The sequence below is a fragment of the Piliocolobus tephrosceles genome, chromosome 17, assembly GCF_002776525.5.
Source record: "Piliocolobus tephrosceles isolate RC106 chromosome 17, ASM277652v3, whole genome shotgun sequence".
Classification (NCBI taxonomy): domain Eukaryota; kingdom Metazoa; phylum Chordata; class Mammalia; order Primates; family Cercopithecidae; genus Piliocolobus; species Piliocolobus tephrosceles.
Window position 1 is genome coordinate 3,222,108 of NC_045450.1, and position 10,058 is coordinate 3,232,165.

Here is a 10,058-nt window from a genome sequence, read left to right on the forward strand (position 1 = left end):
CAAGGCAGATCCCTCCAACGCCCCCCCCCAGTCCCCCCGTTCCGAGGCTTGAAGGAAGCGAGCTCTCGGACCGGAAGATCAAGACGCCTCCGCGCGTTTCCGCCTTTTACTGCGGTTTTCCAGTAAAAGGACTGCGGAGGTGGAGAGGGTGTGGCCGGCATGGGACTCCGCCTCTGCTCTGCTGACTCCCATAGGTTAGAGCTGGAGCACCTACGTTGCCACCTCCAACTTGCTAACTTCTACACTGCTGTCCCCACCGGCCGTCTTGTTTTTAAAGATATCTTAATTGCCCTTCTCGTACTGTCCCTGTTCTCAATTTCAGCGTCCTACGGAGGCCGAACAGAGTTTTGTCTTTGTGCGTTGTATCCATACTCGGTTCGTTCGCCAGTGAGGCATTGATCAAGGTTGGGACAACTTGTGGGCATGTGTGGCCTTATTTCTCGATGTAACACCAGCCTCCAGAAAGTTGACAAAAGTAAAAATATAAATGAATACTTCTTAAAGTTAATTACAGCTGACTAATCGTTTAACGGTGGCTTAAAATATGTCACAAAGAAACGAGTATGAAAACTGTGTGGCACCAAGACATTCTAGAAAAATAAGGAATATCTGCCTTTTCAGATGAAAATTTACTAAAAAGGCTCCTTAAAGCAGTATGATTTGAACTATGAGGCAAAACAGATAACTGAGATGTCTTGAAGTAAAATATAAACCTGTGTGATTGTATTTTTTAAGAACTATTTCTTGACTCTGTTAACAAACAAGAAATAGACTGGAAGATAGTTGTAAAGATTAGCTACACAAAGGATTAGACATTCCCAAGACGAAATGCACCCTGCCAGCTGACAAAAAGCAAAGGCAATGAGGAGCTCTTCTGGAGAGGAGGAAACCTAATTGGTCATTAACATTTGAAAAGATGCTTAACCACACTACTAGTCAAGATTATCACTTTTAAAGGGACCAGCATTTTTCACCTATCAAACAATGAAGGTGGAGAAATAGGCGCTCCTTTTACTGGTAGTATGGTGTGTGAAGTCATCTTGTAATATATATTAAAATTAAAAGTACACATATGTACTCTTTGACCTTCACAATCTCATCTGTGAATCTGATGTCTACAAATTTCTTGTAGAATTCTTTATAGTGACAAAAACTAGAAATGACATGCATGTTCACATGTAAGGAAATGAGTAAATTGGTGCATTCATACTCTGGAAATTACCCAGCTATGAAAAAGAATGGATTGGAACTATAGGTACACCTGGAGGGATGGCCATATTACATGAAAAAGTTTCAGAGCTACACATATCATGCATAATTATATTTTTGGAACAAACAAAACACCTATGTATGTTTGTGTTGAGGGATACACATTAGACTATTAAAATGGTTACTCATGGGATGGCCAGGCGCAGTGGCTCATGCCTGTAATCCCAGCACTTTGGGAGGCCAGAGGTGGACTGATCACTGGAGGTTAGGCGTTTGAGACCAGCCTGGTCAACATGGGGAAACCCCATCTCTACTAAAAATACAAAAATTAGCCAGGCGTGGTGGCAGGCACCTATAATCTCATCTACTTGGGAGGAGGCTGAGACACAAGAACTGTTTGAACCCAGGAGGTGGAGGTGGAGGTTACAGTGAGCCAAGATTGCACCACTGCACTCCAGCCTGAGCGACAGGCGCACCAGCCTGGGCGACAGAGTAGTAAGACTCCGTCTCAAAATAAATAAATAAAATAAAAATAAAATAGTTACTCATAGGGAGGGAGTGGAAATGGAGAAAAGGGGGAGATTACACTTTTTTTTTTTTATTGTGTCACTTCATTTAATGAGCACATGTCAATTTGGTAACTAAAAATAATAAAACCTTAAAAAAAAAGAACAATAGGCTGGGCGTGGTGGCTCATCCTAGCACTTTTGGAGGCCGAGGTGGGCAGATCATCTGAGGTCAGGAGTTCCAGACCAGCCTAACATAGTGAAACCCCATCTCTACTAAAAAAATACAAAATTAGCTGGGCGTGGTGGTGCATGCCTATAATTCCAGCTACTCAGGAGGCTGAGACAGGAGAATCGTTTGAACCTGGGAGGCAGAGGTTGCAGTGAGCTGAGATTGTGCCACTGCGCTCCAGCCTAGGTGACAGAGCGAGACTCCATCTCCGGGGGGGGCAGGAGGAATGGGGGAAGAAAAAAGAACGATAAAGATTTTTTTTTTTAATTTGATGGAAAAAAAGAGCGATAAAGATTTTTTAAAACAATTGGATGGAATCCTGTTTTTAGAATCTAATCCGTAAAATAAATGACATAAATGGATTTGAAATGATACCATAAATTAAGGGTGTAAACAATATATATCTCTATAAATGCCTTTTAACATGAAAAGATGACTACCATCACATACAATTAAAGAAATGAAATTTAAAATAATAATTACAAAAATAATATTCAGAATTCTGAAAACAAATTAATACAATTATTTAAGAGGGCAATATGGCACTTCCTATTTTAAGAAGTAAACTTTGGTCGGGCACAGTGGCTCAAGCCTGTAATCCCAGCACTTTGGGAGGCTGAGACGGGTGGATCACGAGGTCAGGAGATCGAGACCATCCTGGCTAACACGGTGAAAGCCCGTCTCTACTAAAAAATACAAAAAATTAGCTAGGTGTGGTGGCGGGCGCCTGTAGTCCCAGCTACTTGGGAGGCTGAGGCAGGAGAATGGCGTGAACCCGGGAGGCAGAGCTTGCAGTGAGCTGAGATCCGGCCACTGCACTCCCAGCCTGGGCGACAGAGTGAGACTCTGTCTCAAAAAAAAAAAAGTAAACTTCAGGCCGGGCACGCCTGTAATCCTAGCACTTTGGGAGGCCGAGGTGGGCGGATCACGAGGTAAGGAGATTGAGACCATCCTGACTAAAGCGGTGAAACCCCATCTCTACTAAAAATACAAAAATTAGCTGGGTATAGAGATACGCACCTGTAATCCCAGCTACTCGGGAGGCTCAGGCAGGAGAATCTCTTGACCCAGGGAGTTGGAGGTCGCAGTGAGCCAAGATTGTGCCACTGCACTCCAGCTTGGGTGACAGAGGGAGACTCCATCTCCAAAAAAAAGGTTAAATCATGATATGTTCATACAGTGGAAGCCAACGGAACCATTAAAAAGAGATAAATTAAGTGAAAAGGCAAGTTATAAAACAGTGTGTATAATAAGTCGTTTTAAAAATAAAATATTAGGCTCTTTTTTTTTTGAGATGGAGTCTCGCTCTGTTGCCCAGGTTGAAGTGCAGTGGCATGGTCTCAGCCCACTGCAACCTCCACCTCCTGGGTTCAAGCAATTCTTTTGCCTCAGCCTCCTGAGTAGCTGGGACTACAGGCGTGTGCCACCACACCCGGCTAATTTTTGTGTTTTTAGTAGAGACGGGGTTTTACCATGTTGGCCAGGATGGTCTCAATCTCCTGACCTCGTGATCCACCCACCTCGGCCTCGCAAAGTGTTAGGATTACAGGTGTGAGCCACTGCGCCCAGCCTAGGCTTTTTTTTTTTTTTTTTTAACTGGAGGAATATACAATAACAAAAATTAACAGTTGCTTTCCAGAAATGTTGGCCAGGGGGCAGGAAAAAAAAAAAAAAGAGAGAGAGAGTTAATATTGGTTGTCTCTCAGGAGTAGGATTAGAGGGAATTTGTCACTTTTTGTTTTATAAATCCATGCATTTTCAAATAACGAGTGTTCCTTTTGTAGTTGAAAAAAACGAACTATTTGAAAGGTGAGTTAATTTAGTATCTGATCATCTAGGAGTAAAACTAAGCGAAGAAAGAATTTCCTATTTAAAAGATCTTGAATGCAAATCAGAACCAAATGAGATACCACTTCACACACACTAGAATTACTATAATAAAAAATACCATAAAAGTGTTATTGGTGAGGATGTGGAGAAAATGAAACCTTCCTATATTGCTAGTGGGAATGTAAAATGGTCCAGCTACTCTGGAAAACAGTTTGGCAGTTTCTTTCTTTCTTTTTTTTTTTTTTTGAGACACAGTTTCCCTCTGTCACCCAGACTGGAGTGCAGTGGCGTGATCTCGGCAATTCTTTTTTTTTTTTTGATTTTTTCTTTTTAGTTGTTTTTTTTTTTTTTATATATACTTTAAGTTGTAGGGTACATGTGCATAACGTGCAGGTTTGTTACATATGTATACTTGTGCCATGTTGGTGTGCTGCACCCATCAACTCGTCAGCACCCATCAATTCATCATTTATATCATGTATAACTCCCCAATGCAATCCCTCCCCCCTCCCCATCTCAGCAATTCTTTTGCTTCAGCCTCCTGAGTAGCTGGGACTACAGGTGTGTGCCTGATCTCGGCTTACTGCAAGCTCCGCCTCCCGGGTTCACGATAGTCTCCTGCCTCAGCCTCCCGAGTATCTGGACCTCAGGTGCCCACCACCACGCCTGGCTAATTTTTTTGTATTTTTAGTAGAGATGGGGTTTCACCGTGTTAGCCAGGATGGTCTCGATCTCCTGACCTTGTGATCCGCCTGCCTCGGCCTTCCAAAGTGCTGGAATTACAGGCATAAGCCACCGCGCCTGGCCAGCAGTTTCTTAACATACTTACCATGTGAACAAGCAGTTCAATTTCAAGGTATAAACTCAAGACAAATGGAAATGTGTGTTCACACAAAAACATGTTCACACTAGCCTAAAAGTGGAAACAACCCAATGTCCCCTAAGTGATGAATGCATGAACAAGAATGATACATACATGTAATCATATAATGGATTATTTAGTGATAAAGGATAAAGCATTGACACATACTACAACATGGATGAACCATGAAAACATACTAAGCAAAAGAAGCCAGTCACAAAAAAAACACATATGATATGATTCCACTTATGTCCAGAATAGGCAAATCCATAGAGACAGAAAGTAGCTTAGTGATTTGCATGCTCTGGGGAATGGGGGAGAATGGGGAGTGACTGCTAATACATATGACAAAATGTTCTAGAATTGTATAGTGGTGATATTTATACACACAATGCATATAATAAGAAACACTGAATTTTCCACTTTAAAAGGATGCATTTTATGGTATGGATTTAGAGCTCCATAAAACAACCACTAGGCAGGGAAATTCCATCCGACAGGTTCAAATGTGTACTATCTAAAACATCTATGTTTTTGTTTTCCTTTTTTTTTTTTGAGACAGGGTCTTGCTCTGCTGCTGATAGTGCAGTGGCACAATCTCGGCTCACTGCAGCCTCTGCCTCCAAATCTCAAGCAATTCTCCTGCCTCAGCTTCCCGAGCAGCTGGGACTACAGGTGCTGACCACCATGCCTGGCTAATATTTTTATTTTTTGGTAGAGACGAGGTTTTGCCATGTTGCCCAGGCTGGTTTCGAACTCCTGGATGCAGCGATCTGCCCACCTCCGGCTCCCAAACTGTTGGGATTGCAGGCATTAGCCACCACACCCAGCCTAAAACGTGTATGAAGAAGTACAGCAAACAACAAAGTTCAATATGTAGATTCCAAAGAGCAAGTATTCAGAGGAACTGTACAATTTCCATAGAATGAAGCAAAAAGCAGAAAGTCACATGGAAAAATTCACAGCCTCCTTAATAGGTAATGAAATAAAACAGAAGTAAGGCTTCATTACATCCCTATTAAATTAGAAAAAAAAAAAAATTTTAATGGTGGTGATCGCTTTGGGCATGAAATATTTTTAAAATATTTGCAAAGGATGGTATGGCAGTCTGTAGCAAGTATTATCAGATATTTCACATTCAGGAACCATTTTAGGAATAACACAGGAGAAAAAATATGTATATGGTGAGGTGGGTAGAAAATATACACACAGATATTCATGAAAAGCTTATAACAAGGGAGAATTGAGAGTAATACATGACCCACCATAGGGAACAGCTAAGCCGTAGGTCATGTGAACTCTCCTAGGATGTGGATTACTCTTGTAGAATAAAACTCCTTGAGGAAAGCACAGCAAGTTTACCTCCTCTCATCATAGCCATGGAATATCTGAGTCCAATCTAGACTCTAGTAGTGAAAACAGAGGAGCTGGCGTAGAAGTTTGGAATTTAATCTTCATTTGATTTTGTTCTTCTTACATCCAGCTTTTTTGGAGACAGGGACTCACTCTGTTGCCCAGGCTGGATTGCAGTGGTCCATTCTCAGTTCACTGCTGCAGCCTCGATCTCCTGGGCTCAAGCCATCCTCCCACCCCCATCCCTATGACTAATTTTTGTATTTTTTGTAGAGATGGGTTTTTACCGCATTGCCCAGGCTGGTCTCAAATCCCTGGGTTCAGGCGATCCACCTGTCTTTGCCTCCCAAAATGCTGAGATTACAGGTGTGAGTCACCATGCCCGGCCCCTTTACATCTCTTTAAATGAAGGACAATGCACGGGATGTGTGTGAAGTAGAACCTAATATTCCACAACCCAAGATTTTCCCATACAAACCAAGACAGAATAATCTGACACTTGGAATACATGCCAAATGTTTTTCCATACAGTAGTCCCATCTGCTTCATGAAATACAGCCGGGAAATGGGATTCCACAGTGATTGACTGACAAATGCAAATGACCAGATTTTCTAAATTTTTTATTTATGAGGCCCAGTCAATTCTCTCAAGAATCATGGCCAGGCATGGTGGCTTATGCCTATAATCCCTGCACTTTGGGAGGGTGAGGTGGGTGGATCATCTGACGTCAGGAGTTTGAGACCAGCCTGGTCAACGTGATGAAACCTCATGTCTACTAAAAATGCAAAAAATTAGCCAGGCATGGTGGCAGGCATCTATAATCCCAGCTACTTGGGAGGCCGAGGCAGGAGAATCTCTTGAACCCGGGAGACGGAGGTTGCAGTGAGCCAAGATTGCGCCACTGCACTCCAGCCTGGGTAACAAGAGCAAAACTTTGTCTCAAAAAAGAAAAAAAAAAAAAAGGCGGGGTGGCTCATGCCTGTAATCCCAGCACTTTGAGAGGCCAAGGCGGGTGGCTCACCTGAGGTCAGGAGTTCAAGACCAGCCTGACTAACATGGTGAAACCCCCATCTCTACTAAAAATACAAGAAAACTAGCCTGGTGTGGTGGCATGCGCCTGTAATCCCAGCTACTCAGGAGGCTGAGGCAGGAGGATCGCTTGAACCTGGGAGGTGGAGGTTGCAGTGAGCTGAGATAGTGCCACTGCACTCCAGCCTGGGCGACAAAGCAAGATCCCGTCTCAAAAAAAAAAAAAAAAATCATAGTTCATTAATCCAGGAACACAAATACTTCTATCCCAATCCAGTCTGCTTGTGTTTCTCTAGACTTCCCATGTCCTCAAGACACAAGAAGAGAGAACCAGGAGACATGTCCTTGCTGTGGGGTTCTGAGGGAAAATGAGGGCCAAATCTTCTGTTCAGGAGCACCTGAGAGTACCATTCACCAGGGATGGATTATGTAACGACCCTGTACTTCCTCCTCTGAAATCCATGGTGTGTCATCAGTACACTTCTTCACCGGATTTACTAATACGTTCATTCCTAACTTAGCTCTGCTATAATCGGGTAGGCTCCATGGGCACAGTAACTATTTTGTTATTCGTTGCATTTCCTATAGCAGCTGGCACCCAGGTGGCATTCCGTGACTGTTGAGTATGTGAATGCAAGATACAAGGCCAGAAGCTGGAGGAGAGATGGAGTACTGGGCATTCAGTCAGGCCCCTGATCACCCACTGGACAGATAGTCAGAGGAGCTGTGTTCTTCCCTCCATCATGTGTCCCAGGGCTGAAGATAGGTTGAAGGGGCTCAGAGAAACAGCAGCTGGTGAATGTATAGATGCAGGATCTGGCTGTCACGTTGTAAAAGGAAATGCTTCCAACTCTGTAGTCCACAAAGATGCCCACACGCTTGGGAGGCACCTTTATTAGCAGGCGGGTTGGGGGAACACTGGATGCCTGGTACTCATTTTCCTTCATCATTATCACCACCCAGTAGCCATTCTCTGGCGACAGAGTCATGTTCCCTTTCCTGCTTATGGATGCCTTGCAGGCTCCCAGGATCCACGCTGTCTTGTCTCCGACCTCCACCTCCCAGTAATGGTGGCCGGAGAGGAAGCTCGGAGAGCCCAGAACAACGATGCAGCTGTCAAATCTTTGCGGGCCATCAGGCAGCCTCTCCCGCTTGTTTCCAAGTCTAACACTCTTCAGATCATCAGAGACGACGAGGTTGGGGTAAGCGGTTTCTGCATCCAGAATCACATTAACTGCAAAGAAAATTTGAATACCTAGCTAGGGGTCCGTGGGCAACATCCCTACAGGGTTATCCCCACCTGCAGGGAACAGGGACAGTTATTCTCGAACGTGGTGGGGGAGAGCACAGGGATCCAGCAGGCCAGGGCCAGTTGCCTTGATCTGGGCACTTACCAGCATGTGCCTGAGCACCAATCAGCTCTGGAACTACAGAGAAAATGAGATAGGGAAAAAAGTCCTGAGCGTTCGTATTCAGAGGGGCTAAATTACAATGTCCCGACAACAAGGAAAGACAAGGAACCCCCTGCTTAGGGCCCTGCATGCTATGTTGGGTATAATCCCGTTCCTCCCAGGAACCCAGGTCATGTTGGGGACTGTGGTCTAATGAGTCAACTCAGCCAATGAGTCATACAGTCATACACAGAGCCTGGGGGCCTGCCATGACCTTTCTCCTGCCTTTGCTCCAGGTGTTTTTGGGTTTTTTTGTCTTCTAAATAGGGCTCCTCAAGTCAACAGCACAAGGAAACACTGCAACAATCCCAGGCCAGCACACACCATTACCGCTGGACTCACCATCGAACATTTCCATTTTTGAACGCAGGGTTTCTAAAATGTGGGAAAGGGAACAGAGAGAAGCTGGAGTTAGGTCCCTCAGCCAGGGACAGATAGAAGAGAGGTTGAAGGCAGGTCAGCAAGACCAGGGGAGGAGGAGGAGGGAAGTGAGGGGCTCTGGGCTATGTGAATCTTAGGGAGGAAGCAAGCATGCACCTCCAATCCTCTCCCAAGCCCATCTACCTAAGAAGTACTTTGCGCTCTTCTCCACAAACTCTGACTTCTGTTGGAGCAGTTGGATCTTCTGTTTCATCTCTTGAGGAGTGGTCCACCGTTCAGGGACAGGCACTGTCTTAGCCCTAGAGACAAAAGACTGTTGACCAGAGAGGGCTGGAACGAGGGGATGGCCCAAGTACCCGTGAGCTGGAAATGATCTACATTCTCCACAGGGCACACCTAGCCCAGCCTGAGCTACACAAAGAAAAGTCTTCCCTGGATTCAGAGGTCTAAACGCTGGTCCTCAACTTTAGCCACAGATTGTCATGTGCTGGGGCGCTTTAAAGACATGGATATCAAAACCACAAGGAGTTTTCAGAATGGACTTAAAATGACATTGATATTATCTACCAGAATTATCTATGTCAAATTGATTATACATCCCTTTATTTCTTTCTATTGAAATAAAAATGGTAATTAATGAAAAAAATACAGAATAAAATACCCCTTCACATCCATTAGGATGCTATTATAAAAACAGCAACAATAGGAGAAAACAGGCCAGGTATGGTAGCTCATGCCTGTAATCCTAGCACTTCAGGAAGCCAAGGCAGCTGGATCGCTTGAGCCCAGGAGTTCAAGTCCAGCCTGGGCAACATGGCAACACCCTGTGTCTATTGAAAATACAAAAAAGTAGCTGGAAGTGGTAGCACATGCCTGTAGTCCCAGCTACTCAGGAGGCTGAGGTAGGAGAATCACCTGAGCCCAGGAAGTTGAGCCTGCAGTGAGCCGTGAGTACCACTGCTCTCCAGCTTGAGTGATGGGAATGAGACCTTGTCTCAGGAGGAGGAGGAGGAGGAAGAAAGAAGAAAGAAGAAGAAGAAGAAGGGGAGGGGGAGGGGGAGAAGGAGAAGGAGAGGAAAAGAAGGAAGAAGGAGGAGGAAGGAGGAGGAGGGAGAAGGAGGAGGGAGAAGGAGGAGGGAGAAGGAGGAGGAGGAGGGAGGAGGAGGAGGGAGAAGGAGGAGGAGGGAGAAGGAGGAGGAGGAGG

General features: G+C 44.6%; 1 protein-coding gene across 2 annotated transcripts in view; it reads right to left on the minus strand.

Annotated features, from left to right (window-relative positions):
• Positions 1-6,596: 6,596 nt before the first annotated feature.
• Positions 6,597-10,058, minus strand: part of MEFV (MEFV innate immuity regulator, pyrin) — a 14,575-nt gene continuing 11,113 nt past the window's right edge. Inside the window, exons 7-10 of one of the 2 annotated variants that reach the window (XM_023225873.2) lie at positions 9,038-9,153; positions 8,816-8,848; positions 8,417-8,449; positions 6,597-8,256 (exon numbers count right to left, since the gene is read on the minus strand). In XM_023225873.2, the coding sequence (XP_023081641.1) occupies positions 7,703-8,256; positions 8,417-8,449; positions 8,816-8,848; positions 9,038-9,153 (736 nt within the window). In that variant the 3' untranslated portion in view covers positions 6,597-7,702. The remainder of the gene's footprint in view (positions 8,257-8,416; positions 8,450-8,815; positions 8,849-9,037; positions 9,154-10,058) is intronic. The other variant, XM_023225874.2, reaches the window with a different exon arrangement.